The 23,106-nt window shown below is 40.3% G+C and overlaps 1 protein-coding gene across 1 annotated transcript in view; it reads right to left on the reverse strand.

The window, feature by feature from the left end:
• The window catches only part of NUP210 (nucleoporin 210), a 62,128-nt gene that overhangs the window by 25,668 nt on the left and 13,354 nt on the right, over nt 1-23,106 (reverse strand). The window contains exons 5-18 of the mRNA XM_065642644.1: nt 21,447-21,597; nt 19,592-19,724; nt 18,679-18,837; nt 18,141-18,209; nt 17,717-17,823; nt 16,026-16,166; nt 14,643-14,780; nt 10,891-11,046; nt 7,602-7,800; nt 6,192-6,337; nt 3,757-3,978; nt 2,249-2,422; nt 808-1,000; nt 341-447 (exon numbers count right to left, since the gene is read on the reverse strand). Of these exons, the coding sequence (XP_065498716.1) occupies nt 341-447; nt 808-1,000; nt 2,249-2,422; nt 3,757-3,978; nt 6,192-6,337; nt 7,602-7,800; nt 10,891-11,046; nt 14,643-14,780; nt 16,026-16,166; nt 17,717-17,823; nt 18,141-18,209; nt 18,679-18,837; nt 19,592-19,724; nt 21,447-21,597 (2,095 nt within the window). The remainder of the gene's footprint in view (nt 1-340; nt 448-807; nt 1,001-2,248; nt 2,423-3,756; nt 3,979-6,191; nt 6,338-7,601; nt 7,801-10,890; nt 11,047-14,642; nt 14,781-16,025; nt 16,167-17,716; nt 17,824-18,140; nt 18,210-18,678; nt 18,838-19,591; nt 19,725-21,446; nt 21,598-23,106) is intronic.

Here is a 23,106-nt window from a genome sequence, read left to right on the forward strand (position 1 = left end):
AGTGAAGGACACGTAGCAGAGATTCACCAATTCATTAAAAAACCTAAATCAAAACAAAACCAGCTGAAACAATTCTTGGTAATCCTCCTTGCCCAGATGGTTTAAAGAAAAAAAAAGAAAAAGAATTGGATATATTTTATATGGAAAGGAGCACGTAGTGCAGAGGAAAGCAGGAAAAGCCATGAACATTATGAAAACTTTGGGGTATGAATCTGTCTTCAGAATCAGCTACAGGGCTGCCTTATTTTGACATGAATATGCACCGAGGAAATAAATACATAGGCGCACTATACATTAAGAATCACAGGAAACAGCAACAAAAAACCAGAGTTCTGCGTACCGGTATTTTTATTTTAGCTGCCTTGAGATGGGATTGCTGGTATCCTGTTGCAGTTGCAGAGATGGCAGTTGTTCCAGACTCCCGATGAACAACAACAGTTTGTAAGCCTAGAACCATACAAAAAGTCAAATAAATCTGATTATAGGGAAGAAAACTATGAGATATACACTGCTAATCCCTTCTATTATCTTTCTAAACAGACAAGAATTTTCTCTCTCAAGACAGGTTCTAGGCATTGGATTTGCTTGCATTTGGTTTTTGTTTTGGTTTGGTTTTTTGTTTGTTTTTTTGTTGGTTGGTTGGTTGTTTTTTGTTTTAAATTGTGCACACTTAAAATGCATGTTGGGGATAAACTGAAATATGACTGCAGATTACAGACATCTCTTTAATCAAGCTCAGACATTACAAAATAGATTTAATGCCAACCTTCTTCAAATAATGAAATGCTCACTTAAACTAATTCGTACCGTGCATTTTCTTTTGACCACCTCCATCTTCTTTCAGCGTCAGCTTCATTGGCATATCAGGCTCAATATTAGCCAAGGACATTTTTGTTGATTCCCAGATAAGACTAAGAGAACTGAAGTTATCAAATTTACTGCCTTGCTGGTCATATGCAGCCAAATCCAGTACTGGATTGCGATAATTTGAAACAGGAACCTGAAAACGAATGAATACTTTGAACTGAACAGATGCAAGAGGATTTTTTAATCATTAAAAGAAAAAAAAAAAGTCTGTCGAGTTCCATGAGATGTATTTTAACACTCATTATGTGTGTGATGTTCAGTAAAATGAGCCATTGGTGCAAAATCATTAAGCTGTACTTCAACTACCAGGGCTTTTTTGGGGGGGTGGGAAGGTGGGGGCTTTTTTAGTTAGTGAATTACCTTAAAACAAAAATTGAACCACGCAGCTCAACTATGTTGGCTTTGGGATTTGAATCATGAAAAATACTGCTATTTGTCAGAAGACATGGCTCAAAATTGTAGTGTTCATCTTGTGAAATGCATTAGCGATAGCAACGTACTGATGTAGTCTGACATGTAACGCGGCTAGAAAAACAGGTGAAGGCTGAAGTGAATTACAATACGCAGAAATCTCCTCCTCATCTTGCTGTTACATAGAAGTTACTTAAAATGATTCATCAACTCAATAAACATTTCTGTTTTATAAAAGCAGGCAGACTTTTATATTTACCTGGTAACATTAACACAAAAAACACCCCAGTTTACTCAGCAAACAATATATGATGGCACTCATTAGGATATAGAACAAAGTGTTCTTTATGCTTGATAATCGACACATATGCACTGTCCATTTATTGTGACTCATTTGTAAAGCCGAATACATCTGATGTCACTGAACAATACTTGTTGTATATGCTTCCATAGGTATCTTCACGTCAGCAGTGTTTGTGCCTTTACTAATAAGACACACACAAATACACACTCATGCAATAAAGTGTGTATGGTAAAATATGTCTCTATAGACCCAATGGAATCGTTAGATTAGAATGGAGTGGTACAGGGAAAAAGTACTTTCCTTAGAAACGACTGCTTGAAACATTTCCCACCCTCTCTCTTTTTTTCTTTTAAAATAAAAAAGTTTATCTCAAGCCAAAAAGGCTTCCTCAGTGACACTTTTGTGAGCAGCCACAATCCAAATGCTCTTACGTATACTCCCGTTTTTTGGCAGGTCCCTTTATAAACCTGTTTAAACGATCACCATAGGAAACTCCCGTTCAGACTGCTCTGCAGAAGCAGACAACGATGATACCAGCGTGGCCACACCACTGGAGTTACTGCTGCTCTTGCAGCAAGTCACACACCGTATTTTGCACGTGGACATCCAAACACTGATTTTTAAGTTCTCCCAACACCCTCTTTTCCTGTCACTCCTCAGACTTACCACTTGCTTGTTTTGCTGCAGCAAAGGGCAGGAGAGATCAAGCTGAGGACTTCCATAAACAGGGGTCAGAGTGAGTCGGGAAGGGACCGTACAGATGAACTTCACAACCGCAGGCTCAACCGCTGGAAAAGGGTTGGTGATCGTGGGGGTGTTTCCAACTGTTAATTCGATAACCTGGACAATTATGAAAACCGGCAAGTGAGGAGAGAGAAGAGAACTACTGAGCTCAGGCACACTCTAGTTCACACATCTCTGTGGCACACACTGATGTCAGAATGAACAAGCAGAAATATGAGTCGTGGGGATTTACAGCATCATTAAGACACAGGAAGATGGAAAAGGAGGTGCATATTTCAAGGACAGTTCTATACCATTATCAAAGTACTATTCCTGGGAACTTTTCCTAGGGAGTCCTGTTTATTACCATCAGGCTTCAGTCCAACAACAAATCTTTTGTAACTTAAAAAGCTAACAGGCAGGTCTGGTGTGGTTTTTTGGGGTTTTTTTGTTTGTATTTTGTTGCTGTTGTTTTGTTTGCTTGTTTGTTTTTTCAGAGTGAGAATAGAACAGCTCAAAGAGAATATTTTTAGTCACTTCAGTGTGTTTAAAAACATCTTATGTTTTATTTTAAATTCCTTTTTTAGCCCTCAACAGCGTGGATGTAAACACAGAGCAGGCTATCCCAGCAGGCTGGGGTAGTGCTGGTTACTCGCCTTATCCACCCACACAGACGTGATCTGTCCGGACAACACTCAGGACAGCCAGTCAACGCATGCATCGTCAGAGAAAACAACAAAAAAATGGTTTTCCTTTCTGAATTTGCGCTTACAGAAATAGCTACGCTTTGTACAATGTCCGCTGAGGAAACAAGTTAAAAAATTTGGCAGCCACACCAAAATGCTCAGGCCTTGCAGAATTACAGGAGGAAAATATTAAATCAAAGCTAAATGCTTTGTAATCTGGCCAGGGTGAGTAAAGCAGGATAAATCATTTCTGCATGTTGGTAAAAACAAGACAAGGTGGAAAATGACTACAGTCACTATCAGAAAGACTGCACAAATATCAGGGCAGTAAATTCATATGGCTGTCACTTGTTTGCATAAATAGAATCACACTGGAAGGTCATTTGGTTAAGAGGAAGAGGTCAGACAAAAGAGTCAGTTTACTGCAGCGTCCTTCTGCTATCGTCCTGTTTATGCAAACTGAAGCTGCACTTATCAGGACCTGTTTAACACATTCTATAACATACGGTTTCTGTGACTTGGCTTTATACTGCAATAAACCCATCATAAACCACTTTATCACATAATGTTATTAAATGCTCACTCTAAAACCTGTACCAGCGTCACGAAGCATAAACTAGGTACTTACCCAAGTTCTTAACTGCCTTATTTTAAAAACTTCTTCTATAAAAGGTATATGGTATCATAAATCTGCCCGAAGCCTGCTCTGAGCTGCCTTAGCTCCGTGTTTGACGGAGGGCAACACAAATACCTTCTGGCACTTACTTGCTCTCCCAGGCTTTTGCAAGACGCTCTAACCCAATGCTGGATGTTATTGCGAGACGTAGGAGGTCCAAATAAAGACAAAGCAACACTTTCTGCATCCTCGGCGGTGATGTTCCTGAAGAACTTGGAAGGTTCTTGTACCCATGGTCTAGGTCCTCCTTCAAATAACATATCTTTAGAAGAACCCAAAGTCACTAAAGCAACAGACGGAGGATCAATAGTCTGTAAGGAATGATGGTTACAAATTAATTATTCTATTTATATACAGTTTGGTTGTACTTTGCAAAACGTCCTTCTCAGTGGAAGATCTGATTAAGCTATGATTTTTCCCACACAGGGGTTTGTAAACATGGTTATTTAAGAACAGAGCGGTACCAAAATAATTAGCATCACCTACACGGATTCTGTCCAGTCAGATTATATCCAGTGGAACCCACAGATCCAAAGAAAAGTTTTAACTACATTCCAACCATATCTCTTTCATGAAGAGTTACAGCAAGAGAAAAATCCTGAATATACTCTTCTGAGCACAGAGAGATGAGTATCCTACTACATTTTTTAAGCAGACAGTACTAATGAAATAATGCAAAATTTTACTCTTTAAAACTCCTTTCACTTGGCTGTGCTCTCTCCAGCACAGTTCTGTGCATGCAATTATTCTCCTACACAAGTTTTACGTCAGCCCTCTACAATAATTCTACATAGATGTGCATCACTGGGACAGCCTGTGCTGCTTATCATCACAGAAGTTAACCTGACATTTTTATACACAATAACCATTTGTGGTTTCTGTTCCACAACACCACATTACTCAGGAGTTTAGGGAAAAAGAAATAGCTGCCGACATAAAGGGTGATTCAATTACTTCCACAGGTGCATTTTGGTAGGAAGAGAGAGAGAAGTCACGTGAAGGGTTGGCATGAATGTTCCTCTTTCCTCCCATTTACTCCCTCATTATATTTGTAATATAAAGGTAAAACCCTCTGGAAAAGTCTGAGATTCAGTCTCAAGTGTCTGCCTGCCCTTCCACTTCTGTTTATCTTTCTCTCACTTTTTATGTTATAATTTTTTTAAAAATAGATATCTGATAGAAAAATGCTGCCTCACATTTTTGGGCATCATAAGTATTTCATTCTACAGAAAGAAGGGAAGAGAATGTGGAAATCACTGTTCTACACTTCAAAGAAAAAAGTTCTTCACTGGGATATCTAAGCACCGATTTTTTTTTTTTAAAGCTCAGTTTATCTGCCCTCCTTGTCACCACGCATTGGCTCTGTTAAGTACCCTAGAATCATTTAACTTTATATATGAAAAGCACTGTTACAATACCTCAAGGGGCTTGGCTCATAAATGTGAATGACACCATACATACAAAAAATTCCTAATCAAAGGGGCTATGCATCTCACATTGCTGCCAATAATATAAATTTTACACAATCTGCTCAGGATGTCTCAGTATCTTCAAATAATTGTACTCAGCAATTTACAATCTTCGAAGGAAATGCATATCTAAAAAGTAAATTCATCATTACTGTCACAAATTTGTATGATTTGCACAAACTTTTGTTCCAGATTTTGGGGAAAAAAACTCGTATGGTCAAATGTATTTGATTTCAGCTTTGCAGACTTGGTGTTAGATCTCTGAAGATGAGGATAACATAAACATACTGTGTAGTATTTCCATATATTGACCCTGTACTCAGGTTTGTCCTTCCTGTTTTCTCTAGTGAGTTGCCCAAGAATAAAATATGTTTCTCCCATTTGTAGGGAAAATGCATGTATTTTCACTGCTGTGTAGGCAAGCCAGCTTTGCCTTCTTGCAAACATCAGGACTATGTACTAAGAAAGCAGAAATCATCAGCTACGTCTGCTTCCATTTGCCATCATGGACACAGAATGGTGACTGCCCCTTTACTACTTCATTAAGCCAATTGTTAATCGCTTAAAGTGGATAGTGAAAAAACAAACTATTCGAATCTCGCATAATTTTAAACCCTACTAGAGTCTGCTGAAAAGTGATGTACTAATTCAGGTGTGCTGTGCAAAACGAGATAAACATCCTCGCTTGGATCAGCACTGACTCCTATTACTGTCCTGCATATTTCTTCAGGTGACAGCAACTGTGACTCTTTGGCCAAAAATCTCAAAATTGGGCAAGGATATCAAATTCACTTTCCACTTCAGAAATTGGAACAGTGTGTCGCACTGTTCACTCCTCTGCAGTTGTCTTGCAACGTCCATGTAGGTGAATGCTACTATAGATTTGCTCCACAGAGAAATGATTAAACATGATTCCCCAAAACAGCCCACAAAGCTTTCTTCCTGTGAATCAACCATGCACCTCATTTTTGTTTTAACATATTCATTACCTAATATCAACTTGCTCTTTGTCATTTTAAGTGACGAATTGCTTCAGGAACAGTGAAAACACTTACTTTTAATGGTAGATAAGCAGCAATGGTGATGCTAGCACTGAGGTGGACATGACCGTGGGTGTAACTAACAACAAGTGTTGTGTATCCTTGAGTTTCAGCTTTCACTCTGACTCCACTGCAAAAATCAGCAGTTGGCTTAAGCCTTCCTGTCAGATCAATTAAAAATACATAAATACATATCAGGAGACAAATGCAAGGTCAACACAGGTTTTCTCGACAGCGGCATTACCACCAGGAATAAGTAGAGATGTGTTCTCCAACCAAACGGGTAAAAATGTTCATTACCATCTTTCATCTCAAACCCCACACTTACCAAAATATCCATGTCTCACGAACTTCATTTTCGCACTGTCCTAAACTGGACGTGAGTCTTTATTCTGGCACAAATTAATATAACTATCTCTTACTATTTTCATCTTGCTGTTCTAAAATGAAACTGACTCTTAACAAAAGCGCAAAGAAGTCACACTGCTTAGACAAGCTTCCTGCACGGGGACTGTAAATAACACATCCTTTCCCTAGCTGAAGGTAATTTTATGAAATTTCTCTGCTTACTTAGAGGACATCTTGGGATTTGGGAGGGGTCTATTTTTTCTTTTTTGGAAACAAAGAGTACAACAGCATACTGTATACTGACATGTAAAATAGCTGCCTCCCAGGCAAACATATGCTACAACACAGACGGTTTTCCTGGCTCAATAGCATAGGAAAGAGCTTCCATTCAAGAGACACTTGGAAAAAAATAATGGTACATCTGAATAACATACTGAATTCAGCAGACACAAGAACAAGCACATTGCTCAATGTCCACTTATCCCAGTGACATTAATGGCAACCTTTGAAAATAAGATGCATATCCTGTACTCTTTATAATACACCTGACAAGAGGCATTTCTTAAAGCAATGGGCTTAACAATGACAGCTTTGGCAAAATTTAAGCAGCTGATTGTCTTAGTTCCTCATGAGTGAACAATGAACGGTGTCTTTATAGAACTGAAAATACTGCCGGACAATTCGGGCAATGCAGTTGTTAACCTTAGTGTTCACTTCTAGTGCTACCTCCAAACAAAATATATGTGGAGCCCTTTTATGAGAAAACTCATCAGCTTTGTTATAGAAGTATGTTAAAAATACTGAATAGGCCAAAGGACATACAGGAAACTACACATTATCCAATAAAATAATGGCCAAAATGCTTTCAAGAGTCATCGAAACATCAAAAATATCAGAGGGAAGTTCTGCATAAGAAAGTAAATACATCCTCAAAACAAAACTACTCTGATCCCACCTCTGAAGTGAAGCACCTCTCTGGGAACACCGTACACAGCAATTGGAACAGTGATTTAAAGGAGATGTGTGACTTAGTAACATCTTCGTTTAACTTTCAAAACAGGGAAGGCATCAAATCACCTGGAAGCGGCCTGAACACACCACGGTTTTCTACTTCCACGAGTAGATCAAAGTGTGAGCAGTCGCTCAGCGGGACCGTCTCGCCCGTTTCTACATTTGTCAGGCCGTTAATCCTCAGGGGCAGCTCCAAAACATGGCCAACACGTGCTTCAACTTGACACGGCGTGAACTCCATCCCACGAGGTTCAGTTACGTACACCTGAAGGAGGAAAGAAACATGGGACACAGGTGTCTGAACAGAACTCCACAAAGCACTACCAGGAAGAAAAAAACAACTTCAGTATGCTCTCCTTATTTTAATGAGCTCTCTCATGTACTTCTCCCAGCTGCTGACTTCTCTCTGATGGCTGGAAACAATTCTCAGATTCAACATTGGTTTTGTGTTTACCCACTGCAGAAAGGAATCAGAAAGGACCAGGCAAAGCTTGCTGCTGTTTTAGTGCTCTTTTCCCATAACAGGCCAAGTCGACATTAGTTTGGGGATTGTTTTACTTCCATAATTCTCTCTTCTCCTTTGTAGATTTTCAAGTATGGACTAAGTTGCATGATATCTCCAGGAGGTACTGTCTCCAGCTGAGACAGATCTTGATCCAGTCTTGACTTTCACAGTGCAAATATTTGAGATAAACCTGACACAGTTTGCAAGGCTCCCCAGCCTCCAGCGCTCACAGCAGCACATACGGAGAAGCTAAGGGAACTAATGGCCATCCAATGGCCTTTTTTTTTTTTCTTCTTTCTTGCATTTCTGTTGACAAAACATTTTTAAAGGTGTCCAGATCTCAACATTTCCCCACAGTAAGATGTCAGAAATCTAAAATAAGCACACAAGTATCTACTGCCTAACTTACCAGCCTTCTGCTTCAACAAATAATGTTTATGTGAGAGCTACTTTGGAAATCAAAAGAATTACTTTCAGAACTAAGATCAGCAGAAATAGATCTTCCACGCTATTATAGCTGATGTGTTGATGAGCAAGCCTTACTGTATTATTTGTTATTCTGATTTGCTACCTTTTCCGTTAACCTTCAAGAATCCACCACAGACTGACCGCATCTTTTGTAACAATCATTATGGTCAAAGCTTTTTGGTTGCAATATCTTTAACTTGCCAACCATCTGCAAATGGCTTCAGGATAGAATATCAAGCCATATGGTAGAGAGTTAGGACTGTAACCCTCCTGGAACACAGCTAACTATTCCTAAAACTTGCTCACTGAGGTCAGTAAATAGAACTCTGAAGAGTTATTCTACGAAGAATGCAATTCCTAACACAAGAACTAAGGCATTCAAAAATAGCCTATTCAGATTGTGCAGTACACTGAAAGCTCACATCAAGAGATGTATTTTTTCTGTCTTTGGGCTTTGACTTATGTTTGAGGACAAGAAGTTTTAATCACAATTCTTCATTCCTGTATCTCCTGCTGGTGACTGTCACACTGCTAAAAAACAGCACCCTGGGTTGTCCAGAGAATAATTTCAGAGCAAGTCTGAGAACGAAATTCTGCACGAATTTTAATTTGTGTTATTATTTTAAGCATGAAGTTTACTACCTCTCAAATCCTTTTTGTAGAATTGACATAAATGATCTGAGCACAAAACTCAAGCTAATCTTCCCTTCAAAAAACCCAGCACTAGTAGATGCAGCTGTTCCAAGTAAAATTTGGTTAGAAATATCTTTTCCAAAACACATGAGAGAAGAGAGGAGGAAGAGGGGAAGGAGAAGAGAAAGAAGGGAAGGAGAAGAGAAAGAGGGGAAGGAGAAGAGAAAGAGGGGAAGGAGAAGAGAAAGAGGGGAAGGAGAAGAGAAAGAGGGGAAAGATTTCTGCTTACATAGTTCTGTCTTCATTATGGGACAGACTTGGCAATCTTGACCAAACACATTTTTTAACACCTTTGTCAAAAGGGGCTTAAGCGCAACAGAGGTGCAGTGCAACAATGCCAGCAGTGCTGCACACAGGAATACTTAAGCATTGCGAGGTATCGTGTATAGCTAATGCATGTATATTTGATACACTCAGCTTGTTCCCCACCAGTTGCTAAATTACAGGCATGTAAAGGAAGGTGCGCTGCCCCGGAGCTTGCAAGACGTGCTTCCTAAATCAACGTCTGTGCTCCCTCAGAACCAAAAGCATCACCTTTACGGAGCCTTCGCTAGGTGGAGGTTGTTTGCCAGCCTCGGCATCAACACACCAATTCCATTTCTGCCCAGGCAGGCAGACAAACAGCCTCTGGATCCCCAGTCAGTCACACGTGCTCAGTGCACCATCTCTTAGCTTTTCTGAGGTCAAGAGCACATTTCCTCTTCTCTCTTAGCTTTCCATTCCTATGCTTAGCTCCTTGCAAAAGGCACAGCATTAAAGCACAGACTAAAATGCCTGAATTTGTGAAGGCAGCAGAGCCGTACTGCTTCACAGCAGCAAATACGCACCACAGTAGTACTTTCAGTTTCTGCTCTATCAGGTTGCAGGTCTGGTAGTTCTTAATAGTTTGACAGAGAGAGCAAGCACTTCATTAAGGAAAATTATTTGTGTTCAAACAACACAAGTAGGTATTTCCAAATCAGTTACATTCTAGACAAAAATATTTAAGATTGCAGATTTACATTGTTAACCAGAGCAGCTTCTTCACCTGTCTTTGTGCTCTCTTTCCTGGGTAGCTGTTACATATACTTTTCTGTATTTTCTTCACAGCAAATCACACACTGATCACCCTGACCAAATCCCAAGAATAAGGTATAATTTGCACAGAGACCACAAAATCCCTCTTGGGACATGTATTTGTCATTCCCGTTTTTTCCTCATTTTCCTAAGAGATTATTTTTTCTTGGCCAGCTTTGGTATCTGTAGCCATTATCGAGAGTCACCGTAGAGCATTTCAGCCACTTCTCCAGACAGGAATTTCCTTGCACATCTTGATAGCTGTCACCATTTTACAGCGAGGGAAAACACCCACCTCTTACCCTGCAGAATGCATCTTTAGTTTGGGTTGTCTGCTCAGGTGGCTATGCCAGCAGTAAGTTGCTATTTCCTTCTGGCACTTGAAATTTTCAACAAGGGAAAAGACTTGCCAAGGAAACTAGAAAGGGGCAAAAATGGGAGTAAACACAGCAGAGAGAGCTTGAATCCCCAGAAGCACAAATTCCAAAACTGATCACTGAACCTGCCACAGGGCAGGTGAGGAAATCTCTTTGGAACATTTTGGAAAGGGAATGCCTATGGCATTCTCGGCTTCTTCACTGTTTCCAGAAGTCTTATTCGTATAAGCGTGACCAGGGAAAATAGGAGTTTTACCTTCATTTCTCCATAATGCAATGGATTCTGAACATCAATCGCCTGAATAACACTGACGCCGATATCACTTCCAGTCGTCATTACTCCTTTGACCGTCACTGTAGCAACTGCCTGGTTGGAATAGGACCAGCTGAAATTTCCACTTCCACCATGAGCCTAGAATCCAGAGAGAAAACCTTTCAAATATTTTATGGAGTATATGGTTCTCATGTTTCTTAGCTGTCTAGCCTTCCCATATCTTGCAGGAAAACCAGGGACACATTGAGCAATGACAATGCTATCATTGAGGAAATACAAATAAAATAACGCCTCAGAACTTTCAAACAAGCAAGGTCAAGTGAGAGATGAGAAGATTACCACCCTTCACTCATTGTAATGTCAGCTTCTTCATGCACATATCTATGTGCTCACCAGTGCCTCTAACCCAAATCTCTCTCTCCCAGCTGCAGAAGGCTGATGCTCACAGCTCCGGGTGATTGATAGTGCTCAGAGCATTTCACAAACCGGCACACCGGACGCCTGGCACGTGGGATTATCATACTTCCGAACACTCCCACTGTTGCTCTGTTGCTGATGGTCAAAGTGCTGATTCTGCATCTCAGAGCTGCTAACCTGACACTCGGTACCTGCAAGCGTCTTTCAGTGGGAATTGTCAAGGGATGGGAAGGGAAGAGAAAAGAAGGTGGGAGGCTGGGAGGGAACGAGGCAAGAGGTGAAGAAAAGGAAAAGGAAAAAAACGTCACTCTCTTCTTGGCATTACTTCTTTATTTTTATGCTGAAAATTGGCATGTCTCCCTGCAGCTGTTCAAGGAACTGCTGCTCCGTGAGGAGGGAGCGCTGGGCACACGTGGGAGCTGCCCGGGCACCCCAAGGCTCTGCCAAACGCGCAGGCTCTGCTCCCCAGGGCTTCTCAAGGGAGGACTCGCTCACTGCCACACTTAGAAGCTCAGCTTTATCATGCCGATCCCCATAAAAAACCTCAAACCAACCAAGAATTAAAAACCACCCTTTTCCTAGAGCTGCCAGCTCTTGAAGTGTTATTTCACAATTCCAAGAGCTTAAGTGTGTGGAATTATTCTACAGAAGGGTAAGAACTAGTTACGTGATATCCTGGCCCACAGAGACAAATTATTGCACCCACTGTATGAGCACTTGGCAGCCAGGACAGGGTAATATCTGCTGCAAGTACTTATTTTATCAAGTGAAGGGCCAAAAACATTTTCCCAGCATGAGTATTGTCCTCCTACATGTGCAATACTAGTTACTGAAGAAACAATCATTACAACACTGTAAGTGTATAGACTTTAAACATCATTATCGGGAGCTATAAGAAGTGTCTGTTGAGACAAATATGTGCAGAAAGGTATACAGAGAAACACGCATTTTTAAAGCAAGTTTAAAACAAACAAACAAACAACTTTCACACTCCAAAATAAATGTCAAAGTTCCATCAGAGTAAAACAAGGGTGAACATCAGAGCAACTTTTTTCTTTACGTGCCTTGTTTTCATTTCTTTAACTTTCTCAGCATTTGCTCTAACCCATTTCATAATTAAACTAAAAATGAACAAGATGATAAATCTTGTCTAGAAGTACAGTGTGGAAAATAAACAAATCTAAATTATGTGGCAGCATAGGTAATAACTTTTTAAAGGGGGGAAAAAAAAAATCCAAAGGACAGTCGTATCACTTTTTCCTTCCCATGAGTATGTGCACAGCCTGATTACAGAAAAAGCATCGGACAAAAACAAATGGCTAAACAGGTAGCTGTGACAGAAGGAAATGCATGGGATGTGGCAAGAAGCATTTAACGAATGTAAAGCTTCAGAATCTTTTGTAAAGATACTTTCAATTGAAACAGGGAAATGAGCATAAAAAAGAAATACCCAATTCTTAATAATTCTATGGAGTCACAACTCCTTGCCATGCAACCCAGACACGTCACAAGGAAAGGGGAAAGGGGAAAGGGGAAAGGGGAAAGGGGAAAGGGGAAAGGGGAAAGGGGAAAGGGGAAAGGGGAAAGGGGAAAGGGGAAAGGGGAAAGGGGAAAGGGGAAAGGGGAAAGGGGAAAGGGGAAAGGGGAAAGGGGAAAGGGGAAAGGGGAAAGGGGAAAGGGGAAAGGGGAAAGGGGAAAGGGGAAAGGGGAAAGAAGTGTTTCCCCCCCGCCCCGTTTTACTTGCAACAGAAACCATCTTGTTAGCAAAAATGTGAACAACGCCACCAACAAAAAACCAGACAGCTGACAAAGTAAAACCGAAGTGTCATTCTGATCCCATATGGAAGGAATTACTTTAGCTATAAACAGAACTTGGCTAGATCCAAAATCCCTTTCAAGCCATTTTGAGAAAAAGTCTATTCACCAATTTCAAACAGCCTGGCTCAAAAACCATTGAGTAGGAGGCAAACACTGATGTACAGGCAGGAACAACAGTCAAGCTGTGTGCTATTGTAAACAGCCACTGGTGCTGGCGAACAGGCAGATTGGGAAAATGTTCTCAGTTTCAGTAAACACAAACTGATTTAAATGTTGGGAGAAGAAATCTTTTATGTTTTTAATTTAAAAAAAAAAAAAAAAAAAATCACAGTAAAGTGAGAATACCAATCCATATTATTGGAGTAACACCAAGGAATGTTCTATGATATATACAAGATAAGGTGAGACAAGAATAGAACTGTAAAAGAGGCAGGAAACAGAAAAACACATTTACTTTCCCATACTAGGCTCTAGCAGAAGTTATGACCAAGTACTGAAAATGCCTATTTGTACTAGGCATTTTTACCACACTCTCTTGGTGTGGTTGGGTATAGCATGAATTAAAACAAACTCTAATCCCACAGAAATTAAAAATACAGATGGCAGCGCTAAACTCAACAGCCTTCAGATTTACACAAGAACACAATTTTATCCCTACGAGATTGATTTGTTTACTTCAGATACCACGTGTTTACTTGAAGACAGACCCAAAACTCAGCACCACTCTGTGCTAAAAGGGAGAGGTAGGAACTGTGCATGAAAGACCTGAGCACAGGATCCGAGTATCATTTTGGTAGGGTGAGAGTCCTGGCTGGAGAAGCAGAGTGTTCTTTTCTCCAGTTAGACTGTACTCTGAATACCCGAAAACAAGCCATTATTTTCATTAAGTGTATGGAAGGACTGGCAGCATGGGAGCAAAGACACACACAAGAAATGCTAGAAAAAGTTCCTTTAGAAGGGCATTTGGTAAATGACACTGTGGCCCTGCCCTTCTCTCCCTGTAACTTTTTATTAGAAGCAAGAGACGTGGGGAGTGAAGGCTACTGATGCCAAAGGCTGACAGGGGCTGCTCGCTGATCTTGTCGTGCTCTTTTTGTTGTCACTTCACACTCCAATTCATACTCCCATATTTCCATCTCTCTACAGTAAATGGCAGCCTCTAATTATTACTGTGAAGCTTTGCGGCTAGGACGTTTTCTGCAATTCCAAACCCATGTGTGTGGTGCATATGTGAGGGAGAGAGGAAGTGAACCAAAGACAAGAGGTAAAAGGCGGGGTTTTTATGTTTTTGTGGTGGTTTGGGGTTGGGTTTGTGTGTGTATATGCACATGCGTGCTTTTTTAAACTCTGCATTAACCCCCGCAACTAACATCCAACAAAATTCCTCCAAATAAAGTCTTAGGAATCACTGTGCCTGAAGTATCCAAAGCAAGTGGTTACAGGCCTCACTGCACCCGCTTAAGCAACACTTCCTGCGTGTAGGTATTTCTTTGGCATACCTGGATGGTGTACTGGTAGACTCCTGCTTTTGGCTGCCAAGGAAACGTCAAAATGCTGGGTGAAAGAACTATGGGAACATATATTTCAACATCTTGCTGGTTTCGCACTGGTATTGGTAATGTATGAACTCCTCCATCCTACGAAAAGCAATAGTGCAGGATTATAAATGACACCATAGTGCTTCCTCGAATTAATGTTTAGTCCTTATATATAGACAAGCTGTTGAAAACATTTCAGAGAGAGAGGAAAGCAACTATTTAGGGTCGCTTATGAACAGTGTTACTTGTGAGCAAACGGTCAGCTCATCGCGGCAAAGGGTGCTACTGTATTAAATGAGTAGTATTGCGATGGAAATACAGGTGCCCATATTAATGTAAAAGGCAAATAGCAATAAATACTCTCTTTCACTACTTCTAGTTTTTGAGATCTTGTCTGGAGAACTAATTTGGTAACTCCACAGCTGCATTTACTCTTTGCTCCTTTCACTCTGCATCAGGTAAAGATGAAGCTCAGCCTAAAATCCCCAGTTCCTCAACCCGCCCCGAAACACTGGCCTTTACGACTTTGCTGTACTTGTAATGCCACAACCCTCTGGCATGACACGCTGTTTCTTACTGGAGTCTCGAAGGAAAACTTTAACAGCTCTCACTTCCTTCAGGAGTACCTCTCTGACACAGTGAATGAGCACGGCTTAGCATATACAAGGATCTACTAAGTCCTACTCAAGGGATCACTGAAACCATTTCACAGCAAATGGGTTGGCGTGTTGAATTTTTCCAAGTCTCAAGCAAAAGCAAATCACTTTCACACCGCGTGCCCTAGTTAGCCATACATTCAGCAGCCTGCCCAACTAGCAGAAAGTTAATGAATATTAATTTGAAGAAATTTGCAGGCTGATACATTTGGCAGATTTTCATTCCAGCATTTAACATCACTTACCAAATGACAGAAAACTTCCCAAATGTAACTGAATGCAGAACAAGGCCAGGGTATGACACTGACGATCCTACCACAATAAATTGTAAAATTCACTCAGAGAATGTGAGAGGACCTTTGCACCAGCACAAGGATACGATATGTGCCCACACAAGTATCTGCCATGAAAAAAAAGATCAGTGCTGTGCCCCACTAGTTTAACAGGTGTTTGCCACGCACTCGGTAGCAAAATCCCAGACTTTATTTAAGCCAATCCTCTGACTTAATTGACAGTTTTCCTGAGGTAAGGATTTTAGAATTTGGTTCTTAATCTGTTTAAACAAAGACGGCTTAGACCCATGTCACTGTTACGTTTCCTTTTACTATGTCACTAGTAAGTCAGTATTGCACAGGTAAATTATTTTTAGGCCTACCAGTAAAGCAGAAGAGTTGTGATAAAAACATACCCGATCCACTACTGATGTCAGCGCAGCGTCAATAATGGTCTGACCCTTCTTTATTGCTTTCACATAGTGATACGATCCATTCAGAGATGACTTCAGCACCTCAAAATATTCTTCGGACAGCTTTGCATCAATTCTGATATTCTAAAGTCAGAACATCAAATAGATATTGCCACAGGTAACTGACATTAATACTGTACAGGCAGTCAGAAGCATATCAGCAATAAATCAATGAGAAAACAATTGTTTAATAACATAGTTCAAAGAAACTTCCAGTCTTTCAACAAGATTATCTTTTAGACACAGCATTAACTCTGCAGAAAATATTTACTTTTTAAAATTATAGGCAATGTACAATTTAACATGAAAAGCATCATTATGTATACTACCAAATAATTCATATTTTACAATAATTTCTTAATTTTGTCATTCTTAAACACAGAAGGGAAAACACATGCGAATATACTGCCCCAATAGCACATTCCTTTTGAGATCTAGCTGAAACTCAGATCTCCATTTCGGGAAGCAAATAAGTGCAAATAAAGTAACATTCACAGACACTTGATATTCTGAAAAGCGATAATCAATTTTTTCTGCTTGCAAATGAACTATTTAAATTTCGTGGTGTTTTGGTGTTTGTTTGGGGTTTTTTTGGTTTTTTTTTTTTTTTTTAAGAACCATGAATATTTGGTACCTAGCACCTGATTCATCTGATTTAACTACTAAACAGTGAAGTATTTTAATGCCAGCTAATCCTCTAAGCTTTGCCAATAAGCAGCTGATAGGAAGCGGGCAGCTCCTTCCAGAGCATTCTGAGCCTGCCTGTCAGCATGTTCTGTGATAGGAAAGATCACCTCTAGATGTGACAATATGATATTTATGGGGGCTGATGAGACAAAGAACCACATTAGTACTGCTCTCCACCAGTTACACCAGTTTGCAATTTCCAGTGCGATGCCTGTGCTACGTGTTTCAAGTGCATTGTCCAACTCGTAGAACAGAATTATAGGATCATTTTAGTTGGAAGAAACCCCCAAGATCATCAAGTCCAGTCATAACCTAACTCCGGCACTAACCCATGTTCCCAAGAACGTCATCTATATGTCTTGTAGACCCCTCCAGGGATGGTGACTCCACCACCGCCCTGGGCAGCCTGTTCCAATGCCCCACAGCCCTTTGGGGAAGAAATTGTTCCCCAGATCCAACCTCAACCTCCCCTGGCACAACCTGAGGCCGTTTCCTCTGGTCCTGGCGCTGGTTCCTGGGGAGCAGAGCCCGACCCCCCTGGCTCCAAGCTCCTTTCAGGCAGTTCAGAGATCAGAAGGTCTCCCCTCAGCTCCTGTTCTCCAGGCTGAACCCCCCAGCTCCCTCAGCCACTCCCATCACACTTGTTCTCTAGACCCCTCACCAGCTTCACAAAACTTCTTCCAGTTTCTTCTACAGCACAGACTCCAATGAGCACTTTCGCATGAATTGCCCAGAGTGCTTTATTTAAAAACAAAACCAAACCAAACAAACAAAAAAACCCACACACACAAAGAATAACAATAAAACAAAGGGAAAAAATGAAAAGGCAAAAACCAACATGCTTTGAAATGTTGTAACTCAATGTAAATAAGAAACTGCTCAAATAATTTCAAAGCAAGCCAGGATTTAGGAGACAGACACTCGGAAGTGTATCAACATTTACTTACATCAGATAAATACACCTTATTGTTCGATTTATCATACACTTCAATTGTAATTTCATAAAGTCTGCCTGTTTCTAGGACCCATCTGTCACCTGGATGAATTGTAAATCCTACAAAACAGGAAATATTGAACAGCACAAATCAATGGCCTCTCTACATAATGGATATAAGCATTTTGCTTCTGGTGCCCACACTCTGAAGATGCCCCTTCATTGCTTTAAGCTGCTGAATACAGAGAGGAAAGAAAATAAATAATACTTACTACTAAACTTATTTCACATTGAGCTACTTTTATGAATAAATTTACTGCTCTATGAAAAATAATATGAGAAATGGAAGCATGTATATGCATACAGGAACACACCAACACAAAAACAAGGCAAGAACTTATATTAAGCCATCTGGAAAAATTGCAGCCAGTACCAACCTAAATACCCAGGATTCACAACATAGATCGTGCTGTTCGGTAGCCTGGAAACCCCCTGCATGCGGATACCTGAAGTCTCAGTAAAGGATCAGAAAAGTTTTGACAAAAGTCAAGTAAAGATCAGCTTGTTCCTGGGGCTCCTTGTGCCTCTTCGGATATTTAAAGCCAATTGTACACTGAAAGTACCTGTTAACCTGAAAGACAGTGAGCATTTCAGAGCGATTCCACTAGAGAACATCATGCTCTAAATATAAAAATTAAATAAAGCCCCATTGCATTTCCACCCTGACTGGAGGAACAGATAGGATTTAACTGATCTTTTGCCAACCTAATTTCTCAGAACATTTCAAGGCACTGGGCAGCTCTGTTGAGGCTGCATCCGCAGCAGTGCTGCCCTCTATGACTCTGCCAGGTGTTCCTCATTTTCAAGACTACCGGTGCAAACGTGGAGAATTTTATCTTTTTGTGCTGCTAAGGGTGGAAAATTTGTCTCCTGCCATGAAGCTCTGGGTGGAAAAGCATCACCGAGGAAGGATACTCTTGTGGCCAAGCACGAGGCTCGTCTGTCCCTGCTGCAATGCCGTCACAAGCGACGTCGCCTGCTCCAGCTTGGCAACCGGCTGAGAGTGATCCCCCTCGGGACCAAGAACGTGGTTCTGGAGCTGCAGTTCATACTGATCAGACGGCATTGTTAATTCTGTACATAAAACAAGACAACGCATGAAACAACAGAAGTGTGTCAGTGTTTGGCTGCTGATGATTAATTTTTATTGTCGCCTAGAGCACAGATTATTTTCAACGTCTCATAGAAATAGCATTTCTGTGATTGTATCACACACGAACAAAATGAGCTTCAAAGCTGCAATTTCCAACTAATATCATCCTGCTGTTTTGACCTAACATTCGATTCGTTCCCAGCTTCGAGCAGTCAAATTACTTTCTACGAGTTACTCACAATTCCTGTTGCTCCATTCTGGGCTACTCCCTGATGACCAGCACAGGCTCCTTGGGAGCAACACCTGCAGTCACAAACTTCTGCACCTTTGAATGGACATAAAGCCTGCTAACCCACACTTGTAGAACTGGAGCAAATCCATTTGTCAAGGAAACATTTTTGCTTAGAAAAACTGCTCATCTAAATTTGATTTAACTGAGAAAGTCAGGCACAGTTTCTTAGTCAAGGTGAAATAAATGCCCACATCTAAAACGACAGCGCTAGCTTCTGTTCCAAGTTACCCTTACCTTCACGTCCTTAACAAATGTGCCAGAGCGTATCCTTTACAGACACCATTTTTTGAGAGCAAAAAACTAAACAGCTGTATCATCATGTGGTTTAGGAAAACAGTATAAATATTAACAAAGCAGTTTAAACACAATTAAATATTTCTCAGCAGTTAAAAATTCACACAAAGTGCAAAAAAAATAAAAGAGAGAGAGAGAACTGGACAAACCTGTAATCTTCCCTTGCTTTATTTTCTGAACTCTGTACTGAATTGATGTTCCTACCAGAAGATAAATGTCATATGCTGGATTTAAAAGGATGTTTTCCAAAATAAGCAATCTGACTTCTGCAGGAGGTACATGCTATTGATTGAGAGGAGAAAAAAAAGAAAAAGCAACCACATTCAAAGCAGTTCATTCACTTGAAACAGACCGTACAGCAATAACTTATAATCTGTAGGTGAAAAATATTATTTGCTGTAAGTGGCTCTTTATTATCATCTCAAATTTTGTCATAACAGGGAAATGCAAAGGATAATGAATGGTATAGAGATCTGCTCGTGCACACTGTGCAAGGCTGAGAAAGAAAAAACTCAAGTCTGTACGGACATCATTTTGGTTTAGTTTTCTGGAATATACAGAAAAACTTGATACAGATGCACAGTGACTATTCAGACATCTAGAAACTTATTTTCCCTATTGTATTGCATGGTGCCTCCATATAACATGTCCTTTATAACTTCACTGAGGGATCTGTATCAAAATCATTGGTCTACTAAATTAGGAATACAAGAGATAATTGTATAAATTGTGTAAATTCTATAACATGTGCAGTCTGGCGGCAGATTTAAAGGAACTACTAACCAGAAAGCCATAAAATTGCAAACAGAACAACATTATTTCAGTTTCACTTAGAGTATCAGCTCAAAACTAATTCAGAAAAATAAGTATTAAACCAAAGAATACTTAACCAAGCTACAAGCATTCAAGAAAAAAAAAGTCAGACTGATCTCATGTAGAGCAACTATATTGAGCGCAATTAACAAAGGTAGAACTGTAACAAAAATAGAATTCTTGACATGCACTATTTGTGCCACGTTACTAGCATTACACACATTTAGATAACACTTTCACAGAACACATTCTACAGGTATGGGTTAGATAGTCCAAGGCAATTCTGCTGTAAGCAAAAACATTAAATACAACACAAATCTGCAAAACCAGACTGCAGGCAGGAGATGAGCTTCAGCAAAACCCCACTATTTCATAGACGGATATTTTTGTTAAGGTGCAGTATCAAGTTGATACTCGCACAATGCCCAGTCTTCCTGGAAGTGATAACCCACAAAAACTCTCTGAGGTGTTTGTAAATTCTATTAAGGGAAAAACCAACTCTATTACCAGAGATAAATTAAAAACTCAGTCACCACAAGTCACAAAGAAAGAAGAAGCATGGATCTACACGCTGGCTGGGAAAAACAGCAATACTGCAGTTTAACACCCCTGGAGCACTGACATTCTGATCCCAAAGCCCCTCCTTGGGGGGCACAATCTAATGAGGTACAATTAGATACTAACGAAGTATTCATATGACACTCATTTTGAGGACAACGGGAAATAAAGGTTTATCCAAAATGACAATCCTTGTTCTAGATATTTATTTATTGGGGAAAAAAAAAAAAAAAAGACCTAAAGTGTTCTAGTCGGTTACTTCTTAAAAAAGCATTAAAAAATGCCCTATCCAGCATGATTCCAGTTATATATATATAGAATGTGAATCCCTATTGGGAATAATAAAATCGCACAGGAGTATTTGAAGCGTATTCCTCTGCCACAGGGCCTTCTGTCAGAGAGCTGGCTTTAGAGACACTCTCTGGCACACACCCCGTTCTGGGTCAGAAAACCGCATCCAGCTCCAGCCCTTTCAGCACCATCATCTTCATGACGGAGTCAACCCAGACAGACAGAGCTGCCGCACTGATATCCGCAATGGCAAAATACAGCACGGCAAACTTACACTGCTCCTGTAACATTGGGCTGTTAGATAAATGAAACAACAACAACAAAAAATTGCAAGTTCCTTACCTTATAGACGCTTTCCTGTATTCTTGCTTTTAATTTAGAATTCCCTGTTTTCATTCCAGACACCAAAATGGTATCTCCTTGCTTGGCAACTTTTTCCATCTCCGATATATAGGAAGGTGGAATATAAGTGGATTCTAAGAACTTGAGTATACTGAAAGGTGAAACAAAAAGTGAACAGAAAATTGTTAACCAATCTTTGTAAACCCACAGAGAAACAACACCAGTGCCTACCCGCAGCTATTTCCATTTTTAAGCAAATTTAAGATGTCTGCCTGGGACCAGATATCTCAATGTTACTCATTCTTCAAGATATCTGCAGCTAATTCCTGTGACTGAGGAAAGTTTGTTTGAAGCTTGTTTGTGGGCTTTCAAGAGATATCAGAAGGCTGCACATGTTGTCTGTAATGAGCCCTCCAGTTCTTACAGTAGGTGTAGACTGCAAAGCTCTCTAGATTATTGTGGAATGCCTGATGTCAAAGACCCAAAACTTATGTTTACAAAAGCAACAGCTTAACAAACCAGAACATAAGTTCAGCCTATTTGAAGAAGGTAGGACACATTTAATAAATGACTATGAAAAAAAATTAACAGTTACTACAAGTATTCTGCTTGTAGACATTTCAATGAGATGTAACGACAGAGGGGAAAGGAATTTGCCATGAGTGAGTAAACGGCAGGACAGAACTTGAAAGAGGACCATGTTTTAAAAGTTGGCAGCTTCTGCACGCACAGGACCTGTTTGGCTTTACGTACACTTTCACAGGAAAATCTGTAAAGCCAAATTGTGAACAGTTGTGAATATTAACATATTTATGACAGCTCATTGCTTATTTTGCAAAGCTGTAACACCACTAGAACATTTTTATATTATCATAGCTGTGCTACCAGTAGAGCATGTGTCAATATTAGTTTGGCTAAAATCCCATCTCCAGCAAATACTTATACTGAAACAAAAAGCTCCGTATGGACTGACGTGGATTGAAGTCCCACTGACCCATCGGCACAGCCTGGCCTCCGTTGTGGGGAAGGGCCACACGCACCTCATACCTGCAGCTTTATTATTATGGGCTTAACAGGCTTTCCTCGAAGGCTGCAAAACCAGAGTTCATACCAAGAGTCTTGTTTGCTGCCCCCATCCCATCTCCCCTGTATTTGGAATACAGGTTTGAGGATGGACGTTAACCGGCAACCATTCTGCTCTCCAAGAGAACTGGTTTCCCCACGTTAGTCCTAGAATCATAATATGGTATGACCAAAGCCAGGTTCTTTAAAGGAAGATATAGCTTCCTACGTTATGTTCCACAATCTACCTACACTTACCCGGAACCTGTTTTCTGAAGTAACTGAAGCCTCTGGTGCATGACTTTGAACCTATTTCATCTTTCAAGCTTACCATAAGTTTGGGAAGTTTTGACTAAAGCTGCACTCAAGAAGTGTCTGTGAACTGTTTTGTGAGGAAAAACCCATGTCTCGTGTTTGCAGTCTGGTCAAATACATGTATATCAGGGAGGCATTTTTTCTACCCACCTTCATGTTGAGCAACACCAAGGATTCACCATGGCATATCTGATGATGAATACTAGCACAATACTGCTAGATAACAAGGTCCTGGTGTGTTGACACCAGTTCATGTCAGTGCAAAGATCAAACATGAAAAATA

This window comes from Caloenas nicobarica, chromosome 11 (assembly GCF_036013445.1).
Source record: "Caloenas nicobarica isolate bCalNic1 chromosome 11, bCalNic1.hap1, whole genome shotgun sequence".
NCBI classification, from domain to species: domain Eukaryota; kingdom Metazoa; phylum Chordata; class Aves; order Columbiformes; family Columbidae; genus Caloenas; species Caloenas nicobarica.